This window comes from Papaver somniferum, chromosome 5 (assembly GCF_003573695.1).
Source record: "Papaver somniferum cultivar HN1 chromosome 5, ASM357369v1, whole genome shotgun sequence".
Taxonomy (NCBI): Eukaryota; Viridiplantae; Streptophyta; class Magnoliopsida; order Ranunculales; family Papaveraceae; genus Papaver; species Papaver somniferum.
The window spans coordinates 159,066,610-159,090,979 of record NC_039362.1 but is presented as its reverse complement, the minus strand read 5'-3'; the positions used below and the strand labels follow the sequence as shown (position 1 = coordinate 159,090,979).

Sequence of the window (24,370 nt, the reverse complement as noted above, 5' to 3'; positions counted from 1 at the left end):
TTACTTTAAGAAAATAGAGTCGACACATTTTCTTAAGGAAGACCACCTATTTCATTGTGGTCAGCTGTGTGATTCAAATCTGATTGACTTAGAGGATCCCCAATTATTCAGGCTTTTGTTATGCGCTTCTAAGTTCTTACTTGAGTATTTCCAGACTCTTCAGACTGATCTTCAGAATGCCTTTGAGGAAATCCAAGCGATGAAATATTTTGATTTAAACTCTTTTATAGATCCTGAACCTGAACCACAACTAGATGTAGTTGTCTTAAACAAGGGTATGTTCGATGTCTTCTTGGATTGTTTTAGTTTCCTCTTCTTGTGGTTAGCACTTTTTGATCCAGATGACTCACAGTTATTCCGGATACTGCTTTATGATTTTATGAGGTGATTAATTCCTTCCGATGTCTGGCTGAAGACTTTAAACTTAGCACTTCTTGGGAGGTAACCCAATCTCATGCAACACGATAATATCTTTCCTTAACTCTTTTGCTTCGAGTGGTGACAGTTTCTCCTTGTTCATGCTTTTAATTTTATCTTTAAAACATTGAGGACAATGTTAGATTTAAGTTCGGGGGTATGGGAGAAACTTTTTAGTTGCAATAAATAAACTCCAAAGCCTAGAAATTTATGTTTGTTAAGGTTGGCACTAACCAATCTAAGTGAATGTGAACATCTTGGTTATAGGAGTTGAGGAACCAATTTGATTAGATGGAAACATCTAAAGAGTCTATTCATAAAAACACAGAGCTCAGGTGTTAGAATTTAAAAAAAAAACATGGTAGTTTCGCCATATCTCGTTGAATCCTAATCCTTCTGCTTTTATTTTTTAAGTGATTTGGTGGGGGACACGATTCAAGTTGTTACCATTGCTAGGGTGAAATAGAGTGATTGAGACATCACAAAAAAAAAATTGAGACCAGACCATCAGACCAACCGGAATAATTTCAATAAAGTCGACCACTTGTGCCCTTGTATATGCCAGTTGTGTTGACCTAGAGTTAGGTTTATCGACCACTGGTTCCCTTGTATTTGCCAGTTGTGTTGATATTAGTCATACCGGTATCTCAGTCCATTAGGATAGGTTCATCTTGGTAGAGGCCTTCAGACAGATATGGGAAACACCGTTCACTTTAAACCATATATTTTTCTCTTTATCCACCTTCTTAATATGTCCATGTGATTGGTTGACTCCGGTTATGATGTCTAGAAACTATCTGAGTAGAGCTCTGTCACTTATATATGAATTATAGTATGCTGAGTGCAAACTCGTGTACAACAATTGGAATTTCGCATCAGGGTACTTCCTCCTATAGTCAATGTTTGTATGCCAACCAAGGATATTCTTTAGTGCCTTCCAAGGTTCTGCGTAGATAGCTAGGGTCTGGAGTAAAGGTTTTGTGGGTACACCTCTGGTAAATCCTCCGGAGACAACACTCCGCCGCTAGGTCCACCTAGTGGTTTAAGGCTTGCTGCACGTGCTAAGTGTAGTAATTTTATTTTCTAGATTATTTTTGCTCGAGGACTAGCAAATAATAAGTTTGGGGGTATTTGATTGACACAATTTTGTGTCTGAATTGTCCTCAGTGTATGTATTGTTAGTGCTTGATTTTATACTTATTATAGTGTTTTTATGTTGGTTTAGGTGTTTTTGGAGAAGCACACTTGTGTGGAAAAAGTTGCTCGAAAAGTGCTTTTCGGACACCCTGAGAAAAATTACTAAAGGCACCCTCACTTTGGATAAGGGGCACCTCAGTTGGGCACCTGCTATTTGCACCCCCGGTTTGTTTAGGGGGAGGTCACCTTCTTCACCTTTGAATTTGGAAATTGGCGGGAAAACTTGGTGTTTTAATGGCAAAATTAGGGTTCGAGTTTTGGTGCTCTTCCTAGGAGACTCAATGGCTGAAACTGACGGCAAGCATCTGTTAGAGCATAACAGGGATAGTAGGAGTGATTTTGTCGATTGAATTTGTCTAGAACTCGATTTTGAAAGGAAACATAGGTGTGAACTTTTCATGGGTATTTCAAGCAAGATTTTGCTGGAGCTTTGGCCGGATTCAATGAGTTCTCTGGATTGGATATACCATGTTTCGACTAAACAGGGTTGGTAATCACTCCAGATTCGATAAAACAGGTTTATTTCTTGTGTCAAGCAAAACAGGGGAAGAATATTTACTCGAGGATATCACGGGATTTCTGGTTATGTTTGGGAAGAGTTCTTGTGGCCTGAGCGTGTTTGATACATGCTGGGATGTGTGGAAGAGTGTTTGGATGGAGGTTGACTACAACAGACGCATGAAGAAGACAAGAATGGGAAGAAAACTTCTCGGGAATATTTTCATTGACTGCCGAGTAATGGGAAGATTTCTTGGATTAATGAGGAGTTATTCTTGGTCCAAAAGTGTATAAATAGGTTGCTGGGGTCGAGCGGAAGGGTGATGGAGAGTTAGGGAGACATTGAGCACATTACAGAGCTAGGAATTTCGAGTTGCAGAGAATAGCCATTTTCTGCTGCTGTGAAGAACATAAGACGCACATAGAACAGTCGTTGTTGCTACAGTGTCAGCGACAATACTCATTTATCGTTCTTTGTAACAATTGGTTTGTAACATAAATAAGTGTTACAAACCCCCTGTTTTTAATTATTTTCTCCCATATTATCATCCTTGTAAGCACCTTTTGAGCAATGAATTATCTTTTTGAGTGTGTTTGCATCATGAGAAGCTAAACCCATCACTGGGACGATGTAGGAAGCTGTTTTTCACCCATCTGGTAATTAAATTAATTCTTTTATAACTATGTGCATAGAATTTAATTGTTTTATGATTTCAATTAATTATTTGTTATTTTGTCCGATGTCACATGCTTAGTTTTGATTACCTTTGATGCGTCATGCTCACAACTTACAACTAATGTTTTATGAAATCTACTTTGGAAAAGAATAGAGTTAATATTTCTTTTATTTTGAGCTATAATTGCCTATGATTAATTTCTGAACCACTTGAATATGAAAAACAGTGAAATCCCGAGTCCCAGTAAATTCTTCATCATGTAACATATTTTGTATATATTTTCTTATTTTAGTATTTAAGCCTAGAATCAATCTCAACAAAGTCCGAGTGAATGACAACCTTATTTACCACTATAAAAATTCGATCAAGGTACCGCAAATTATCCCAATATTTGTTTTTACCCCGGAATCCAATTTCATTTCACTATCAGACTAATGCAATGAAAATCTACTACTTTGGAATGAATTGGATTCTTAGGAATTAAAATTCTTAATTACAAAGAGTTCATTTTCCCTGTTTGGTTCAAGGAATTGGGAACATTCCCTAGGAATTGGATTACCCAACATCCAATTCCTTGAAATGAACGTGTTGTTAAGGAGTTATTTCTGACAATTATGGGATTTAGACCCCTACCTATGTAATGGGAGGGAGCATGTCGAACATCAGACCACTTGATGGTTGGACTATCATGCCTTATGGAAAAACCAAAAATTAACTAGATAACTACTAAGCAGTGGGGGGTCGACGAACAAATGCAACCAATAATATTTCTTGACAGGCTATTGAATATTACGTGTATGTTCTGGGACAATTTTTGTTTTTTAGTGCAAAACACTATATTGGTAATGGTGGATTAGTTGATTTTGAGGATCCTAAATTACTCAATATATTTTCCACTAATTAACTAGTAATATGGCAGCGATAAGGATCGTTCCCACAAAAATTTGTGTAATTTATATGTTATTTGGATTAGCAAAACTATAATAAAAGGAAAATACTTAGTGAGATTTGTTTATGAAATAACTAAAAGACGATAAAAAGGATAATAAATAAGAGAAAAAGATGATTAGCAATCATTCCCTATTACCAAACGTTTAATGAATTAATATACAATATATATCTTTCGTCAGTTGCATTTATCACCAATCATAGAATAACAACTAGCTCAGTGTTATCCCCAAAGTTACTTTTGTAACCCAATACCGAAGCGCTCGTATATCAGATTTTATACAACCGAACCACCAAGTATTACCGCACTCAAGGTGTAACCCAGTCAAAAGCTTTAAGTTATGTGAACTTAGGTTGATCCTAGCAGTTAAACTCTTAGCGCAAGGTCCACTTACTAGTATTGTCTTCACTCGCAATTGCTCCATAAAATCCCTTAGTTAACTATCGTTGAGCCAACAAAGGTGTACACGTTTAGGTAACGGTTATTCATATCTAAATGAGGTCACTTTTCTTTTGTGTGTAACAAGCTAAGTTCGATCTAACGGTTGAAAGATATTAGCTTGAGTCTAATCAGGTTTCATCTAACGGTGAATATTGAATGCTTTTTTACCAAGGTAATATTGATTGCAAACCCTGATTTGAAGACTATATAAGGGAGAACTCTAGTAACTGGGAAACCTAATTCCCACCCCTTATATGTGATACTCGTTGCGTCTGGAGTCGATTCTCCTTTAACCTTAAGTTTTTCCAAAACCCTGTAGGTTAACGAATTGAAGACTTCATTGGGATTGTGAAGCCAGACCCAACTATTTTCTTTGTAGTTGCGTGTTCTGATCTTGCTATTTTCTATCGTGGTTGAGTACTATCTTCTTGAAGATTTGCTCGAGATTTAATCTCCGATAGGCAAGATAAAAAGTAGTCAAAAACATCTTCATCTCATCGTTTGTGATTCCAAAATATCTTGTTTCGCTACCATACGATTAAGATTATTGTGAGGTGATTGATATTTTTAGGTTGTTCTTCGGGAATGTAAGTCCCGTATATCAATTAGTTCCTGTTTACCTTGATTTATCAAAAGACGGAACAAAACTCATAGGTTTATCTGTGGAAGACAAATTTATATATTCAATAGACTTTTCTGTGTAAGACAGATTGGTTTATCAAGTCTTCGACTTTGGGTCATAACAACTCTTAGTTGTGAGTGAGATCATCTAAGGGAATCAAGTGCTTAGGGTTCTGCTGGGATTCAGAGACGTAAGGAGCGCAACTGTTCCTTGATTAGTGTGAGATTGGTTAGGGCTCAAATGCATTCCAGTCCGAAGTTAACTTGGAGTAGGCTAGTGTCTGTAGCGACTTAATACAGTGTGGTGTTCAAATCTGGACTAGGTCCAGTGGTTTTTCTGCATTTGCGGTTTCCTCGTTAACAAAACTTCTGGTGTCTGTGTTATTTCTTTTCCGCATTATATTTGTTTATATAATTGAAATATCACATGTTGTGCGTAAGTTCAATCAATTGTGAATCCAATCTTTGGTTGTTGATTAAATTGATTGACACTTGGATATTGGTTTTTGATACCGTCCAAGTTATTTCTTATATTCAATCGGGCTTGCAAATTCCTATTTGTTTGATTGCAGATTGAATTGAGAAAATGAGATATAACTTGTTGATATAATTTTTTTAAGATTGATTCTTACTGTCTAGTTGATTCTCTTGAAAGTTATATTGGAGTTTGTCCATACAGATTGCTAAGCGAAATGTTGGGTGTGGTTGTTAGACCCCGCTTTTTCAATTGGTATCAGATCAGGCAAACACGTTTAAAATCTCATAAGTCTGTGTTTGTAGCGATCTGACTCTATGGACAGAAGTGTTATCTCTATAAACGTATCGCCAGTCTTCGATGGCTCGAATTACTTATGGTGGAAAATTGCTATGCATGACTTTCTTCAAGCGCGTGATTTTCAATCATGGGTTTATGTTGTTAATGGCTATAATCCTCCCGTTGTTACAGAAGGCGATGTAACTGTTCCAAAGGATATCGTTGATTATGATGTTGTCGAGATTCTTGTTGCAAAGAAAAAATATGACTGGTTGAATGCAATCATCCATGCCATTACCCCAGATCTTCAGCACCATGTGACTACGTGCACTCAGTCTAAAGATGCATGGGATATTTTAAAAACCGTATTTGAATGAATTACCTGTGAAAAAGAAGCTAGGCTTCAAAACCTAAATTCTGATTGGGAAAACCTTTGTATGGAAGATGAAGATTCATTTGATGAGTTTAATCACAAAGTGTCTGAAATTGTTAATGCATCTTTTGCATTGGGTAAGACCATTCCTAAAAAAGGACATCGTGATGAAAATTCTCAGATCATTGCCATCTAGATATGATTCTAAGAAACATGCCATCGTTGAAGGATATACCCTTGATACGCTTTCCAGAAATACTCTTGTTGGAAAGTAAAAATTACTTGGTCTTGATCAGAACACAGTTAGAATATCTGTGTTTAATGATGTGACCAGCACAAGCGAATTCTCTAACTTGTCTTGGGCTGATTAATGTTGTTCCAATCATGCTGATTTTGATAAATCACTGGTCACACACAAGATCAAGGATATTGTAAAAAAACAAAATATATGAGAAACGTATCTCTCTGGTTAATGCTTCAGATGATTCAATACAAGAAAAGTCATCCCAGACTGTCAATATCTTGCATACTTCCAATGTGTGCAATGAATTTTCAGCTCTCGCGGCAGAAACTTCCTCCTACTTGAATTCTGATTCAGAGTTTGAGTCTGACGCTGAGATTTTTGAATTCTTGGATAACTGTGAAGAAATTCACCAAGAAAATCTTCAATTAATGGCTTCGTTAGAGAAACTTGAATCATCACTTCAAGTGAAAAATCTTGAGATAGATTGTCTTAATGATGAATTCACCAGGACCCTATCTCTAAAGGAAAAAAAGATTAATACTCTTAATTGTGACCTGCAAAGGTTGTCTGGAAGTTTTGACAAAATATCAGCAATGTTATTCGGTCAGAAGTCTTTTGGAAACACAAATGGTTTAGGGTTCAAAAGCAAAACTGTGAGTACAATCAACTCTTTTGTTCCAGACGGCTTTGGAACAATTGATGGTGAATGTTGTGATAAACATGAGGCAAATAAGCAAGACAATAAATCTTCCTTGATTTGTTTGTTTTGTGGAAATGCAAATCATGTTCAAAGTAAGTATTGGAAATTCAAGATGAACAACAAAAGCATTGCCAAACTTCAAAATGACATGCAAAGAATGAATCTGTCCTTGGGTAATCAACAGGGTACTCCTGAAAACAAGAAGAAATCCAAAAGAACCAGATTCAGACGAGGTAAGAAATCTGTTTATACAACAAACCTTGATAAGTCACTATGTGATAAAAGATGTGAGCATTCGGCTCACTCAGTTACTATCTAATACTAGCGACGTCTGCATCCTCATCTTTAAATAGAGAAAATGAGGATTGGATCAAGGTTGCTCAAGTTTTGTATAATTATTAAAAAAAAATTTGTTAAGAAAATATCCTCTTGTTAAAATAGAATGGATCATGAACCATAAGAGATTTGTTCAAAGTTCTTCCAGGGTCTGGCTTTTCGTAGGTCTATTTATATTCATTTGTGATCAAAATTCCATACACTTCTCTTATCTTTGAAAGATACAGTTTCATGGCTCCTGTAACTAGAGGTACCACAAAAAGGGATGCAGTTGAATCAATTAATGAGTATCTTTGTGAAGGAATCATTTCCTCAAGGAAGAAAAAGGAGAGATCTACAAATGATGAAGAAAGTTCTTCCTCTAACCGCCTCTTGTATGTTTGTCATTTTGATAATAACTTTAGAGGTATGGTGAAGGATTTCATCAATAAAAGAAATGATTTAAAATATCAGATCATTTTATTTCTAGAAAAGATATCTCACTATGAACATATGTTGGCTCTAACGAATAACACCTTGTGTGGACTAAAAAGAGAACTTAGTGAGTTAACTGTTATTTCTGAAGATTTGGAGGAATTGAACAATCCCATAATCATTGAGTTTTTCAATAATGAGAAGGAATTCTCAGTAGATGCTCTGAGAAAACTCTAAGATGTCTAGGAAATTTCTTATGAGAATTTATTCTTATGTTTTAAGAAGGATTACTAGGGTTTGGAATAGCAATTATTGTGAGTACATATAGATATTTCCAACGATTTTCATCTTGCAATGTTTTTAGATTTATTTATTTAAATTCTAAAGTTTGTTTGGAAGATGATTTTGCAGTATTAATCTTTATGGTTTTATGTATTGCAACTTGTTATGGGATATGTGTGTTTGCGTCCGTGAACTATGATTATCCCATACTTGCTCAAAAGTTAAGTCTATCATGTGTCTTTATTGATAAAAGATAAAATGAACTTTTGACAACAAAAGTTAAGCCTATTATGTCATTATGCAAATATTGATGAAGATAGGATGAACTTTTGTATACAAAGATTAAGTCTATTACATGTCTCTATGCAAATATTGATGAAAATATAATGAATCTTTGAATATTCCGCAGTACAGTGTGGTGTTCAAATCTGGACTAGGTCCCGGAGTTTTTCTGCATTTACGGTTTCTGGTGTATGTGTTATTTCTTTTCCGCATTATATTTGTTTATATAATTGAAATATCACAGGTTGTGCGTAAGTTCAATCAATTGTGAATCCAACCTTTGGTTGTTGATTAAATTGATTGACACTTGGATATCGGTTTTTGATACCGTCCAAGTTCTTTCTTATATTCAATCGGGCTCGCAAATTCCTATTTGTTTGATTGCAGATTGAATTGAGAAATTGAGAAATTGAGATATAACTCTTTGATATACTTTTCTTAAGATTGAGTTTGACTGTCTAGTTGATTCTCTTAAAAGTTTATTGGAGTTAGTTCATACAGATTTTTAAGCGAAATATTGGGTGTGGTTTTTAGACCCCCGCTTTTTCATTGCTATCTAATAGAGTTCTCAAAAATCACCAACTTTTGTAACGATGAGGTGACAATTTCCTTTAACTTTCGACATTCATGTAATACCTTCTGAAAATTTTCAGAGGGTTCAAAATGAGAAGTATTAACAACTATCTCTTCATTTACAACATCATTATCGAACACAATAAATGGATATTTCCCTACAGGCTCCCATCTAGCTTGCTTAAAATCGCGTTTTGCTGACAATCCTAATATTTTTATTTCAATGGCAGTTGAGAAATTATGTAAAACAACCTTGCCAGCTTTGTGCACAACTATCTGTATGTAAACATCAAAATACTTGTGAAGAGTTTGAACATGGTGTACTCCAACGACAAAAACAGTTAGATGAAGTTTATAATCCCAACCAGCATAACATTGAAATAAACATTCCATGATAAATGGTACTTCGATTTGTGCAGCTTCCCACGATCTGTTTTCTTTTAACACAAAGACTACTTTGCTTCGACAGTTAAAATACAGATCCATATTTCTATTGCATATCCGTTGTTATCACCTGTCTAAGGTGTAGCATGAAAAACAGGCATATCAATCTTCATTGTAGTAAAAAAAACTTCAGGAAAACTTCACCAAATACTTTTTGGTCTAGACCATTCTACAAGTATTTCTTCAATGTGAATATCATCGTCGGAGTGCACATGAGATCTTTCGAATCTGAAAATAGTTTTTCAGCAACAAATTATCTAGCGATGTAATTTTCAATGTATATATTTCAGAAGTAGTAGTTTATGCATACCAACAAATATATCAAACAACACCAAAAAATTCTCATCGTTTATCCCAACGAGTCGAGCCTTACTAGGACTTGTATGCAATACTATTGTGTATCCAGTTGGTCAATAACTTGATTACTATCAAACATAGATAAGGCAAACATTTTATCATCAGGAATTAGTAAATCAGGATTCAGTGACTTGTCATTGAGCTCTAACGAAACATGTGAAACCTTGTCGATGAGATTTTCTTCTTGTACATAAACATGATTTAGTTCGTCTTTCTGAGAAGTATTTATATCTTCCTCACGAATAACAACACTAAGCTCCCGTGAATCATGAGAAACCTTATTAAGGTGGTTATGTTTTTTCTCTTGAGAAGTGAATTTCATGTCTTCCTTACCAGATGTAGCTGCAACAGCTACTGTATAATTAGGAAACAATGATTCCATAATTTCCTTAAAATATGATCTTGTAATTGGTTTATCATTAATATCTTGAGAAGCAAGCGAAGCTTTGTCTATTTGATTTTCTTTTTCTTCTTTAGAAACAACGTTCTTTTCATCACTAACAAATGTAGTCGAAACATCTCCAACACCCATAAGTGAAAATAAAACTTCTTGAGTTTAAGACGAAACTTTTAGGAAAAGTAACTTCCACCTATTATTTATGAACGGAAAATTTCGCAAATGTAAATTTATATTCACATTTAGCTTCAGCCAAATCAATCTTAAACTTTCCACGCTTAGCTTTAGCAATCATAAATTCTTCAAGCTTCTCCAAAATTTGCCTTTTATCTTCTTAGGCAAATAAAAGTTTTTTTTTTCCTTCTATATCCTTCGTGTGGATTAAACTTATAATGAAGCTCCATTATTTTGAAGGTGATGTTGACAGATAGAGCCCTTTATGGCCCTGGTCTGTGAATGAGCCTTTAAAGTATCTTTCGTATAAAATGGCAGCGAAAATATGGCAAAAAATTTCGGTTTCGAAAGTTGTTATCATATTTTGAAGGTGTTGAACAAATATAATCCAGAAGTGTTAGTATATAATCAATAAGTACCTGAAATGTCACCATATGATTCTTCTCCCTCGACACCAAATTCTTCACCATTTTCAGCAGGTCCATCAAATTACTCACCAAATATCCCAAAAAACTCAAATGTCAACTTAGTTCTCAATAATGATGATTTTAATAAAAGACTTTCTGGAAGAAACAGAGCAAGACTTGTTAGACAAATTAGCTCAAGAAGGTGGAAACTTCAGTGGATTTAACATGGCGGAGTTTATAAAACATCAAAAGACCGTCGAGAAGCAAAGAGCGGTTGATAGGAAATTTCAAAACAAGGAGACTAAGAAAAGTCGCCTTTCTCAAGAAAAAATTGTGAATGACTATGACAAGTATAACATTCTTCAAGCTGAAACTTTAATTATGAACCCCCAACAAAAACATATGCGGCAAATCGAATTTGACATGATTCAAGCACAGATTGAACAACAAGCTGGATTTAATAACAACCAACCTGGTGGTAATGATGATGATGATGAGTTCGACGATGTAGAACCTCTAGATAATTGATGTGTTAATTTGAAGTGTTGCATTTTAATTTGATATATTGTTGTTGTTGCATTCTAATTAATAGTTTGAAACAAAAAGTTGATTAATTTGAAATGTTGTTGCAGTATACTTAAATAAGTTTCGCTCATTAACTTAATGTTGAATAAATTAAACTACAAACAAATTAACAGTTTAAACTAAAATACATAACTTAATAATTACGCCCACCCGCTCTTCCATACCCTGCCAAAGATTCACTCTCAGATCTTCTCTTAAACTATCATACATATTCTAGTTCTGAATAAAATTAGCCATTTTCCATGATTTTTTGCAGGCGCGCCTCTTTATGGTTGAATCTCAGACCTCAGATCTTCATCTTCATAGTCAGTCCACTCTTTATGGCGACGGGTTTCGTGAATTACCATGGTATGAAGAATTATGCAAGTGACCATAGTCTTGTGCATTTCACGAGGACTCAACCCACGATATGGCCCACAATTGATAACGAACTTCTTCTTCAAAATTCCAAAACCGCGTTCCACATCCTTCCTCACCGCCATTTGACATTCGTTAAAATGTCGGTATGACTGGACCAATGCACCGGCAGGGGGATGACTGTAACATTGAACCATGGTTGACAATTTTGGGTACCCGTGAGTGTACTGATGGCCGTTGATTATGAAACAAACTTTGGGACAAATTCCATACTTCAGATCTTCTAACAGAGGCGACTTGTGCAAAACAATAATATAATTTTGTGAATCCGGAAAACCAAAAAAAGTGTACCATATCCAACAATCATAAGAAGCAACAACTTCAAGGATAACAGTTGGTTTCAGATAATGACCCTTATATTGACCGACCCAATAAACATGCATCCTTGCCAACCTAATGCATACAATCAAGACTACCTAGCATTCCTGGGAATCTTCTATATATCCTCATTCTCCCTCAATATTTTTCTAACATCTTCCTCGTTTGGTTTTCGTAAATATATATGACCAAAATGATTAATTATTACTTTGAAAAACAATGAAAGGTAAGTGAATGTAGTTGTTTTGCCCATATGAAGGTACTCATCGTTCACATCAGATGGTTTTCCATAACCTAGAATCCTTAGAGCCGAAGGAACTTTTTGTTCAGGACTATGACCTCTAATATTTCGTATATCAAACTGATAATTAAATTGAGGTTCTACTTGACAAAGCTCTTCAATAATATTTTTCACCAGATGTCGAGGCATGCAGAATCGACGTTGGAAATCTTTATCTGAGTAACACAATCGGGAAGAAAACAATAGTGCATCAGCTTCTTGTGGTAAAATTCTCTCCCTCGATACATATATCTTCTTGAGAATACTTCTTTTGGCTATGGAACTCTAGGTATTTGGCCCGAATGTACGACCATCAGAGTGTCGTCATCTTCCTCATCGTCAAGTTCTTGCAACCTCCTTTAATGCATTTCTTGTTGTAATCTATACCGATTCGTAATAACATTCCTCTCTTCGTTGGATCTCACAATTGATGATTATGAAATTTAAAATTACGGACACAAATACATAAATTGGTAAACAGAAATTGGTAAAATATATATAGAAGTAGGTGTGAGTGATTTGAAGAAGTATATAGCCGTATAAAGTAGCCGTTGAGCGATATAAAGAAAATCGAGCGATAGTAACTATGACGCCAGCGATATTCACATTTATCGCCAGCGCTTTAATGAATATCCTTCGCTAGAAACTCTGTCTCTCAGTGGCTTCCCCATAGCGGCACAACTCATTTTCTATGCCACCTGATGTGTCAAACAAGTTTTCTTTAACTTTGTGCGTAAGAATAGACCTCACGTTTATAATTTTTTTTAGACCCGCATATTCACCCGTCCACGAATGTCAAATCCGACGGGTAACGGATTAGACGTGGATGAAAATATCAAATCCTCCATTTAGATTTGTTGGACAAGGTTGATACCAAATCCTTTGCTCACCTTTTTTTTTCACTCTCTTTAGTCACTCTCTTTGTGCTGGGTCGGATTGATTTGGGCTTTTATTCACTTTAATTTCCTGGCCTAGTTGTCTTATTAGGGGTTTTAGGAGCCTCTCGAATCTCGATAATATTTCTGTCTTCTATTCTAGGTTTACGATACAGAGAGAGAGAGAGAAACAGAGTAGCAGTTTCAGCCGAAATTCATCTCCAATGGCACCATCCAAGGTAAGAACTCCTAAGGTGTCAAGAAACCCCGACCTTATCAGAGGTGTGGGTAAATTTTCTCGATCTAAAATGTATCACAAACGTGGTCTCTGGGCTATCAAAGCTAAGAATGGTGGAGTTTTTCCAAAGCATGATGCTAAACCTGCCGCAGCAGCTGTTGCTGTAAAAGCACCAAAGTTTTACCCAGCAGATGATGTTAAGAAGCCATTGGTTAACAAACGCAAGGCCAAGCCAACCAAACTTAGGTATTGTTTCTTGTTTCTTCATTTTTGGGGTTTTTGATTTTTGGGTATGTTTTGATTTGTGTTTTGTTTATTGGAAAAATTAGGGCAAGTATTACTCCTGGAACAGTTTTGATTATCTTAGCTGGAAGGTTCAAGGGCAAAAGAGTTGTATTCTTGAAGCAACTCCCATCTGGATTGCTTCTCGTTACTGGTGAGGCTTCCTCACCCATATCTGAAATGGTTTCATGTTATTGATGTTGATCTTCTGATCTGTATGTTGTTGAATTATTTGCGATTTAATTTCAGATTTCAAAGTTTTCTTAACTCTGAGATTTAATTTGTTTTTGTTTTTACCCATTAGTCAATTTGTGAGTTAAGTAAGTTCAGCCTTCAATTGATGGTATATATAATATATTAGCTTTCATCTTGTCTTGAGGTTTCTTATGTGTGTGCACTGTTATGCAATTGTTCGAGCAAGCATTGAGTAAATTTCTGATTGGGTGGGTGAGTTTAGATGTTCATAGGCTATAACAAGTTTGGCATCACATTTTTTTATTGGCAATATGTTTGAAGATTGACCGACTACATCGTTCAAAGATAGATAACTTGAAATACTTTTTAGCCCTGTGCATATATTTTACCGTGATGGGTTTTATACCTAAGCTAGCTATGTGGTAGATTTTATCATGTCTTTGTGTATGGTGAACTTGCCGGAAAATGCATTTGCATTTTGGTGATAATAGATTGGATACTCTATTATCTATTTTTGTGTTTACTTGAATGTAAGGACTAGCTCGAACCTGAAATGGATGATTTATTAGAGAATCATGTATGTGAAGTGTTTCATTACTGAATCTTATGTCTTGGTGCCCAGAGTCTCAGCAAGTTGAATTGCTGGGTACTCAGTTAGAACCCTGAAATGATACGTTTGACAAAGCAAAGAGCAGATACAGCGAATAAACATTCAAGATAGAATGGTTGGCACTCAAAGTTCAGTTTAACTTTCCTACATAATGTTTGGGTTAATCATCGGTACACCTTTTTTGCTTGGTAATGTACTAAGGTGTTTGAGTATGGATAGTCATTTTGTTTTGAATGTTTGTCTATACGTAGGGTTTTGCAGGAATTTAGATTTCTTCATGAGTTTGAGTTCTATTTGTCAGTGGTCAGAAATTTGGATTTAATATGAAGTTAGAACATGTAAGAGATATCTGATGATATAACGTAGTTATCTTTTCAGATTGTATATTGAATTAGGTTGACTTAGGTTTATCCGAACCATCCTTTGAACATATAACTGTGGTTGTATAGTTTAGAAATACCATTGAATTATATAATCCACCATAGTACACAATGTTGGTCATTGAACATAAAGCTGCGACTGTTTTATAGTTAAGAAATACCATTGAATTATAATGTTGCTGAAGATATAGTCAAGTTGTTTCTGTTCCAGTAGTGCTTCCTTGTTTCGACTGGTCACTTATATATAATCCTACTGCTACAGGACCCTTCAAGGTTAACGGTGTTCCTCTAAGGCGTGTCAACCAAGCATATGTTATTGGAACTTCTACCAAGGTTGATATCTCAGGAGTTAATACCGATAAGTTTGATGACAAGTACTTCTCTAAGCCAACCGAGAAGAAGAAGAAGAAGGGCGAGGGAGAGTTTTTTGAATCTGAAGAAAAGGTTGGTGACTTCTCTTTGGATCCACAATTCAATGTTTGTCATCTTATTTTAGTTCCGTGTTAAACTTATTTCTCCCCTTGACTAATTTTGTAGGAGAAGAACAACCTTCCACAAGACAAGAAGGATGACCAAAAAACTCTAGATGCTTCATTGTTGAAGGCCATTGAAGGTGTTGCTGACTTGAAGACCTATTTGGCTGCAAGATTTTCCCTCAAGTCTTGCATGAAGCCCCATGAACTAGTGTTCTAGGAATATTTTCATTTGAAGCACTGTAGCCTCTTTTTGCCTCGAGAAATTCTCATTGTTAAACTTCGTTACATTTGACTGTGTTGAGTAGACCCAATCTTGTTTTGAGCTAGCTTAGCTTTATAAGTTTGAGTATATATTTTTATTTGGTTAAATGGATCCAAATATGCTATGTTTTGTTTTGTTTATCTTCGTACATCTTCCAAGCGTTGGAAAGAAAAATTGGATCAAGTAATTTTTTTCTCACTATTCAGCTGAATTGTATTCACCGCTGTAACCGTTACAGTTACTATAACGTTTTATCATTAAAAAAAACGGACTATAAAGGTTCGAGTTTCTCAGTAAGTCAGAGTTGAAAGTTCATAACATTCAACAATGGAGCTACCAGAGTGCCCAGTTTGCCTACAAATCTACAGCAATGAAAAAATCAAAGAAGAAGATGAAGAAGAAAGAACAGTAGTACCTCGGGTACTCTCATGTGGTCACTCAGCATGCGAATCCTGTCTTTCCCTATTACCTCAACGTTACTCAAATACAATTCGATGTCCTGCTTGTACACAACTTGTCCATTTCCCTCCTCAAGGCCCTTCTTCACTTCCCAAAAACATTGATCTTCTCTCTTTCATTGATCAACATAACAAAAACCCTAATCCTGCTTCTTCTTCAACAACAAATTCACAGGTTAGGAAACAACATGACTTCATACCTGGTTTGTTATGGTCTGATGATGAGGAATTTTATTCTAATTGGAAGGATTGGATTCTTCCTAATGATCTTTTATCAATCAACGAAGAAGAAAATTGTAAATTGGGGGATGTAGAATTTCTGTCATTATCATTGTACCAAGCTAGGGTTTCAAATCCTTTGAAAAGGTGGTCTTTTGATTTCAGAGCCGGTCAAACGGTTAGTCTTCTTCATGTTGTTTCTTCTGATTCATCTGTGAATGATAAAAAGATTGGTGTTTGTAAATTGGGTATTAATCTTAGTTATAATGCTAGAGTAATGGAAGCTTTGAAGAGATTGAGAGAGGAAGAGAGAGCTGAATTGAGTTTGATTTTGAGTGCATCTTTTAGACAGTTACGAATTTGTAAGGTTTATGGGTTGTGGATGAATTCAAATGATGGTTCTGTTTTCTTGGTTTGTCAGCATTTTGATAATCATTTAACTAACAAATTGTTGTGTGGGGGTTTAAGGAAAAATCGGATTAGTGAGGATGAGGAAGACAAAGATGAGACAATCTGGAATGTGGATATGAATGAGGAGACTATGTCTGGTTTTGCTTTAGTGGGTATGGATTTATGTGAAGCATTGATTGGTTTGCATAATGAAGGAGTGGTTTGTGGGTGTTTGGCATTGTCTTGCTTTACTTACGACTGTTTCGGCCACATTTGTATTGACCTGAACGAGGTATTGGTGATTGGAAGGAGAGTTCAGAAAGGTATTGCTGAAATTGTTGCCACTTCTTCTATCAATGGACTCAGTAGTGATAAATTATTAATACAAACACAAGCAAGCTTTAATAGCAGCAATCTTGTGGAGTTTAAAAGTGTTCAAGCATTTGTGAGCCCGGAGGTACAACTTAGATTGTTCAACATCAAGGGCACTGTTGCCCCTGACATTGATAGCTTAGGATATTCAGTTGGTTATGGCTCTGATGTTTGGTCCCTTGCTTGTATATTGATTTTGCTTCTTCTTGGAGATTCAGTCGCTGAAGGTTTGTTCCAAGACTTATATCACCATCTCCTGAATTCTGATAAAGAAAACTGTGATAAACTCCTGGGTGTGTACAATGATTTGATGGAAAGGACGAGCAGTAAGTTGGGATCTACACTGTCTACAAAATATGCATCTTTGCATCAAATTCTTCTTAGATGTTTGGATTTTAATCCAGGGGTTCGCCCTCAGGTTATAGATGTGTTGATGTGCATCAGAGAATTGATTAGCAGACCTCGTGTTGATATCTCAGTCAACCTAGTAAATGTTGTTGATGTGGAGAATGAGACTGTTCATTGCTTAACTCTTGGGTTTCTTTGCGATTTGCCCATGGAAGTTGGGAGAGAGTTAGAAAGCCAGGAGAATGGATATGAAGTGTGCGAGGTTGATCAAGGTGGAGTTGAATTTGGTCAAGTCAGGGATGGAACATGTGAAAGAGATGCTGTTAAGGGCATGTGTATAGGGAAACTCAAAGCTATCAACTTGCAGGGTCACATTGATTGCATCACCGGGTTCGCTGTTGGAGGTACGAACGCTATTAAAACTATCTTTTCTTTTATTGATTTTGATAGGTGTTCTGTTCGAACCCTTTTATTCTGTCTCACTGATTCTTTTAGGTTTTATTATCTATTAAGCTGCTTAAGAGTGAATTCTTCTTTTTGCAAGGGTATTCATGGCTATCATATGTGCATGCCAATCTGTGGTACTTCTAGTACTGTGTAATCACTTTGCATTTTTGCTGTTCTTGTAGGTGGTTTTCTCTTCAGCACCTCCTTCGACAAAACAGTCAATGTATGGTCTTTGCAGGTATTATATAGCATAATCTTTTAGAGGTAACTTTTGAATATAGATGTTGATATTTGTAATTTTCACAAAATATAAATCAAACAGAAAGATTTCCTCTAAGCGCATTTTTTATTCGTGTCTTTGTCTTCGTCTTGATCATTTGATACTTTTATCATATGCAGAACTTTACTCATATGCAATCTCTTAAAGGTCATGAGCATCGAGTCATGGCGGTTGTCTTTGTGGATGCAGAAAAACCACTGTGCATAAGTGGTGATAGCGGAGGTGGCATTTTTGTGTGGCAGGTTTGCATACCTCTTGCTCAAGAGCCGTTAAAAAAATGGTTTGAGCTCAAAGACTGGCGTTATAGTGGTATTCACGCATTGGCAGTCTCTGGGACCGAATATCTTTATACAGGAAGTGGAGACAAGTCTATCAAAGTGTGGTCATTACAGGTAAGTTCTTGTTTATAGATCACTTGACTGATTTTCTGTATTATTTAACATACTTGAACCAAATCTGACATCGTTTGCGCACACATATGTCAATTTTTCTTTGAACTACAAATCACTAATGGTAAAATTGATGACAGCTACCATTCTTCAATTTAATCGTGGACGGCCTATGTGTTTGGTTCCGGGGCTTTAATAAATGAAGAAATGTTTTGGGTTATAAATAATGTGGGATATGTTTCACAAAGCCATGGGCTACCAATAAAGAAAGCCTAAAATAAATTGTTCAAGACTTTTAGGAGTAAGTAGAGCTTAAAAAGATAATTTGGATGCAAGTAGAGGTTTCAAGAATTGCCTCCATGGGCCTGCAACTGTGACTCCCTTGCACCAATGCTAAATTTACAAACAAGAGCGTGGAGATAGAATTGTTCAAGACTTTTAGGAGTGAGTAGAGCCTTAAAAAGATAGTTTGGATGCAAGTAGAGGTTTCAAGAATTGCCCCCATGGGCCTGCAACTCTGACATACTCCCTTGCACCAATGCTAAATTTACAAACAAGAGCGTGGAGATAGAAAGTTACTCTGTCCTTTAAGTTATTAGGCATTGCTATTACAGTTTATTATCTTATGGTGTTAAAAATATGCAAGATGGCATGCTACAAACTCATCAAAAGTAAAAAGCCTACCTGATGACAGGTAAAACATTGAAGCAAATCATTCCTAAATAAAAGAAAAAACTATTTTTGTTTTTATTTCCTTGTTTTACCAGCAGCAGGTTTTGTTCTGATTTCCTTTGGGTTTGTAGCATACATTTGCCATTTGGTGCTGTATGCTACAGTTATTGTCGCGATAACAAGAAAATAATTGCGTTTAGCTACTTAACCTTCACCCGAGTTGTATTTTATAGTATTTTATTCAACATTTGCCATTTAATGTTGGGATGCTTTGAACTGCTAAACGTATTTGATAGTGTTTGATGCCACTCAAACCCGAGTTGTTGTATAAAAAGCTCAATAATTTCCCCTCTTGTTTGTTTTTAATTTTTCCAGGATTACACCCTTACATGCACTATGAATGGTCATAATTCTGTTGTGTCTTCCTTAGCGGTGTGTGATGGAGTTCTATATAGTGGAAGCTGGGATGGGACCATTCGTCTATGGGCTATTAGAGATCATAGTCCTTTGGCGGTATTGGGAGATAATACTCCTGGAAGTCTGTCGTCTGTGTTGTCACTTTCAGTAGAGCCCCATATGATTGTGGCTGCTTATGAAAGTGGTTGTGTCAAGGTTTGTGATTCTTTGGATCTTCTTCTGTGTTATTTATTTATGATCTCCTTTGAATATTTCAAATGATGTGCTTCAGTAGTTACAACTTACAATATTATTTAATGCGCTTCAGCGATGCCCCTAGCTTGACAGTCATTTCGACTGGGTTCTTTTATATATGAAAATAGCAGTCAAATGACCCCACTCATGGTTACGCCGCAACCAAGGGATCGTTTTTTATATATTGTTTAGGTCATTGGTACTTTAGTGCACTTTTCACCAAGTCAGCCTCATAATCATCAACGGCACACGACTGAATGGCTTATCGATGATGAATACCAACAACACAGATCTGAAAGTGTTCTGTGTTGTTTATCAGTTTTCTGTAACCTGGAGTAGGAACGTCTTAATTGGTTCTTTTAAATCAAATCACTTGATGATTGTGGGGTTTTAGATATGTATAACCGACAAGTTTAGGCCTAAGTTACTAATCCAGCGGAATATTGGGGACATACGCATAATAGTACAGAATGGCTTGCTAGTTATGAAAGCCCAACACTAAATGGTATGCTGGTTCTGTTAAACAGCACAGCTTTGTGACTCGTGACTGTAATTTTGGTTTTTGCCATGTATAACCAACAAGCTATTTTGTATTGTCAGCCAAGTGATTCTGATTTTTGATGGACTTGTTCAGTAAAATGTTTGACTTTATTTGAATTAGCCCCATACTACAAAGAATAACCCACTCTGATTGCCTAAATTGATTCTTGAAATATTAGGCAGTAGCCAGATTTTACCAAATATTAGATTTGCCAGTGTGTACATCTGTATTGTACAGGGATCATAGAAATATTAAAGGATGATGGTCCTTCGATCCCTTCTCGTATATCCTTTTAGCATGTCTGCTTTGTTCTGTTTGAATGACCGTACTTCTGTTTGTATCATCCAAGGTGTGGCGGGATGATGTTCTTTCAAGCTCTATACAAACTGACGCTGGCGCTAATCTCGCCCTGGTCATGAATGGGAGATGGCTCTTCATGGGAGGTTGGAATAAGACGGTCAATGTCCAGGTTAGCTTTATGTGTACATAATTGATCTATTCCAATCTATTATCATCAGGAAAGTATGTATTGCTTGCTCTTCAATAGTGAACTGTGAGCAGCTCATTTAACAGCCAATTATTTGAACCCAAAATAACAGTAGACATCAAAAAATTGAATATTGCATAATTTTAGCTTCAATTGGAGAGAAAAAAAAAGGAGACAATATTTGAAGTTGATTTTAAAACTGTTCATTGTTGAAGATTTTTCTCATTGCCTCATTTTGAACCAAAAGTATTTATTTATTAAATTTGTTATCGGCAAATTTCTCCATCTTGCATGCACACATTTTGTATCTGTAGGAGCTGTCAGGTGATGAGCTTCCTATCAATGTTAGACCAATTGGTTCAATACCTTGTGATTCTGTTGTTACTGCTCTCACGTACTGGGAGGGGAAGCTTTATGTTGGGTTTGCTGATAGCGTTGTAAAGGTATGCAAATTAACCGGACCTCTGTTTAGTCCTTATACATTGAATTCGGTTTTGAAATTTTAAATAAGGTAGATTTAGTGGCTTTTCCTATGTGGGACTTGAATTTGCAGGTTTACTATTATATGAGGCATGAAGAATAGTCCCCTGCACCTAATAATATGAAGCTTCATAAGTTCATGGGCAAAAGAATATGAATAATTTGCATTATGTCAAATGTACAATGAATGGCCGAAGAGGTGCATACCAGACTACAAACACATACTGTGGTGAATGTATTAGACTCTTAGTCATGTAATGTGTATACAGTGCACAAGTATATACAATAGGATTTTGCTTGTTTTGTACAGTATATTTTTAGATGGACATAGTTAAACCTCGAATACTGCTCGATTGTACTTGTACATAGTTAATTACTCATTGCTTCTAACCTTCAACTTCAAATAAATAAAGAATTATTCGGCGCTAAAAAATGTATGTTGGGAGATGGCTTCCCACATCTTGAAAACATCTTTCTTTGTCTACTAGACTTAATAACGGCAACACCTTTGAGAATCTGATGCAAAGATTTTCGCCTCTTAAGCAATCCTTGAAAGAATGTCCCTTCGTTCTGCAATTGACATGACATTTTACCATTGCTGGATATATGGAAAGGAATTTCTATATGTGGACGATTTTTTTCGATTGCTTATTGCACTGTTTCAGAGTGTCTCCTTCCTTACCATACACAAAACAGGTTTTCTGAGATCTAGCGAGATCAGTTTTCAGCTTTTTGGGTGATGCAGAGACTGCTTTATCAAGAGTTTTTGGGTCTTTTTTCTCATCAGTAAACTGGGTATTCCGAAGATTCATATTCTTCACAGGGCAAGTAAAGGAACATGAAGAAGAATTTTTGACTTGACCACAGTTCAGATATCCTTTTTCTTTCTTCAATTTCTTCGATCATTGGTAGTGCTTGAATAAGATCTTCTCTTGAGTCGCTGAGTTTCATCTCAAGAGTTTTTCTATTTTAAAACTTTCTTCGAGTCTTTTGTTGAGAATATCATTACTTTGTTCATCAAGAAGATTAATTAATTCTGTCAAGAAAAGAAAAACAGGCAGAGATCCTTGCTCCAAGCAGGAATCAGAAGTTGCACTCTGTGCAGTTTGAAACAAGTTTATCACGGGAGTTGATGAACTTGTTGTATAACTGTCTTCTGAGGATGCCAGAAGATACACTCTGTCAGTTTCTTAAGAAAGTTGGATTCCCAGAGATGTTTTTAATTCTGGGTAGTAGGTAAAATGAATCTTTCCTTGCTAAATTATAAACCATGCTTTGACTCATCAAGGATAGGTTAAATCCGTTATAAATACAGACTTATAGGTCTACCTGTGTTTACCCGTTCCGATGCCAATTGAAAATGAGAGGGTACAAAGTATACCACCAACTTTTTCGTTCGGCAACTCGTATAGACAAAACTCAATACAATTGCAAGTACGTTTAAAGCAAAGACCCTTGAACAATTTGTATGTAGAGTTTTTCTCCTTTCTCTTCCACACTTAATATATATAGACCAAAGGTCTATGTACCTGATTATGTAGAAGAGTTCTTGAATGATCCAAAAAATCAATATCCAAGATCAATCTAGTCGTACCCGAATTCGAACAAGTATGGAACTTGCAATCTATCTTACAAGAAACGGATTCAACAAGAGAGAGTTTTGCTTTTAATCTCAATTAATAAGGACTTAAACTATCTAGATTGATTACGTACCAATTGTGCTATTCCTACATTATAAAGATAAACAATATAATGCGGAAAAGGGAAAATATAAGACACCAGAAGTTTTGTTAACGAGGAAAAATGCACTTCCAGAAAAACCCCGGGACCTCATCCATCTTTGAATACCACATTGTATTAACCGCTACAGACACTAGCCTACTATCAGACTTCGGACCAGAATGTAGTTGAGACCGAATTCACCTTCCAAGCAATTCAGCTGCAGTCGTGTTCCTTACGTTTCTTGAACCTCACAAGGTTCTACGCACTTGATTCCCTTAGATGATGTTCTTTACAGCCCTGAAGTGGCTTCAACCATAGTGAAATCTTTTGATACCTATATGCCTCTAGCAGATAAGCTTATTTGATTTCCGTTTTAATTTTACAATCTAGGTTTGGAAATCTTTGTAGTAGACAAAGTCCAGCAAACCTTACAAATCCGGTAACTTACACTCACTTAGATGACAAGCCTGGATTCTTAACCACCTCTAAAGAACAATCCAAACAAATCAAAGAAGAGTATCTATCTTGTGTAATCACAAAGTCTGAGACGAAGAGAACCTTGCGATTTCTATCTCTCTCGTTCCTGATATGATATTACACAAACCTCAAAGATCAATGCGACCAAAATCCAGATTCAAGAACTATCAGGTAAATGATAGTATGATCGGGCTTCACTAATCCCTATGTGAAGTCTTCAAAGTGCTAACCTAATTATGTTTCCGAGAGGAAACACATATTATAGAGGACGACTCTAGCAAGCAACTAGGACACAAGAGTGACATGCATTAAAAAATCTTGTTTCAAGAGTCTCTATTTATAGGTTTTCACGGCTGCAGGTTGCTTGGAATTCAAGCTAGGGTTGCTTCGAATCCAAGCAAATACTTTCTCAGTTTAGATGAAATTCTTATTAGGAATCCATGTAAATATATGAGATGTCTGCCTTGAAATTACACATAAGAATATGCAGTATGGTCTAGGGTCATGGAAACGTGCACAATGATAGTTCATGTTGGCAAGTATACCTATTAAACTTACAAGCATAAGAGATGTTCATTAACACTCAAGACTTAAACCATGATCCACAAGCTCAAAATATATTGTAAAATAAGTTGTCTTAGAAGTGTCCGTGAGAGTTGTGGCAAAGATGAACATATTTGTAAAATAGTTCACGAGCTTTTGCTTAAATCAGAACTGGGTAGGTATGCATACATGTGGACGGTTCACGAAATCAGGCTCCAGGGGTACACGTACCATGTATGTGTACTCACAATAATCCAAACTCTAGTTATTCTTCCAGACAAAAACAAGAATAAAATTCTCTTAAGAAGATTTACTAGATAAACAAAAGAAAATCATCAAACCCAAAACAAATACAAGCTAACATTAAACAGCTGATTCAGGACTCTCAAACTTGAGATTTTTGAGCTTGTGATTGACAACATCGTACTTTATCCAGTTC

General features: G+C 36.0%; 2 protein-coding genes across 2 annotated transcripts; both read left to right on the top strand.

Annotated features, from left to right (window-relative positions):
* The first annotated feature begins 13,145 nt into the window (after positions 1-13,145).
* Positions 13,146-15,643, top strand: LOC113283379 (60S ribosomal protein L6-like). Its single transcript, XM_026532612.1, has 4 exons — positions 13,146-13,496; positions 13,580-13,686; positions 14,980-15,161; positions 15,255-15,643. Exons 1-4 carry the CDS (start codon positions 13,237-13,239, stop codon positions 15,408-15,410), a joined length of 705 nt encoding a protein of 234 aa, XP_026388397.1. The 5' UTR covers positions 13,146-13,236; the 3' UTR covers positions 15,411-15,643.
* Positions 15,644-15,764: 121 nt separating this feature from the next.
* On the top strand, positions 15,765-22,223 carry LOC113283378. The gene is made up of 7 exons (XM_026532611.1): positions 15,765-17,646; positions 17,872-17,927; positions 18,089-18,361; positions 19,406-19,642; positions 20,572-20,691; positions 21,024-21,152; positions 21,263-22,223. Exons 1-7 carry the CDS (start codon positions 15,783-15,785, stop codon positions 21,290-21,292), a joined length of 2,709 nt encoding a protein of 902 aa, XP_026388396.1. The 5' UTR covers positions 15,765-15,782; the 3' UTR covers positions 21,293-22,223.
* The last annotated feature ends 2,147 nt before the right edge of the window (positions 22,224-24,370 follow it).

What these genes read in the sequence shown, in the direction of transcription:
- LOC113283379 (XM_026532612.1), top strand. Translation starts at nt 13,237, where the DNA reads ATGGCACCATCCAAGGTAAGAACTCCTAAGGTGTCAAGAAACCCCGAC. An exon ending in GCCAAGCCAACCAAACTTAG is followed by an intron (nt 13,497 to 13,579) that starts GTATTGTTTCTT and finishes TGGAAAAATTAG; the next exon opens with GGCAAGTATTACTCCTGGAA. An exon ending in TTTTTGAATCTGAAGAAAAG is followed by an intron (nt 15,162 to 15,254) that starts GTTGGTGACTTC and finishes CTAATTTTGTAG; the next exon opens with GAGAAGAACAACCTTCCACA.
- LOC113283378 (XM_026532611.1), top strand. Translation starts at nt 15,783, where the DNA reads ATGGAGCTACCAGAGTGCCCAGTTTGCCTACAAATCTACAGCAATGAA. An exon ending in ATGAAAGTGGTTGTGTCAAG is followed by an intron (nt 19,643 to 20,571) that starts GTTTGTGATTCT and finishes GTATCATCCAAG; the next exon opens with GTGTGGCGGGATGATGTTCT. An exon ending in ATAAGACGGTCAATGTCCAG is followed by an intron (nt 20,692 to 21,023) that starts GTTAGCTTTATG and finishes TTGTATCTGTAG; the next exon opens with GAGCTGTCAGGTGATGAGCT.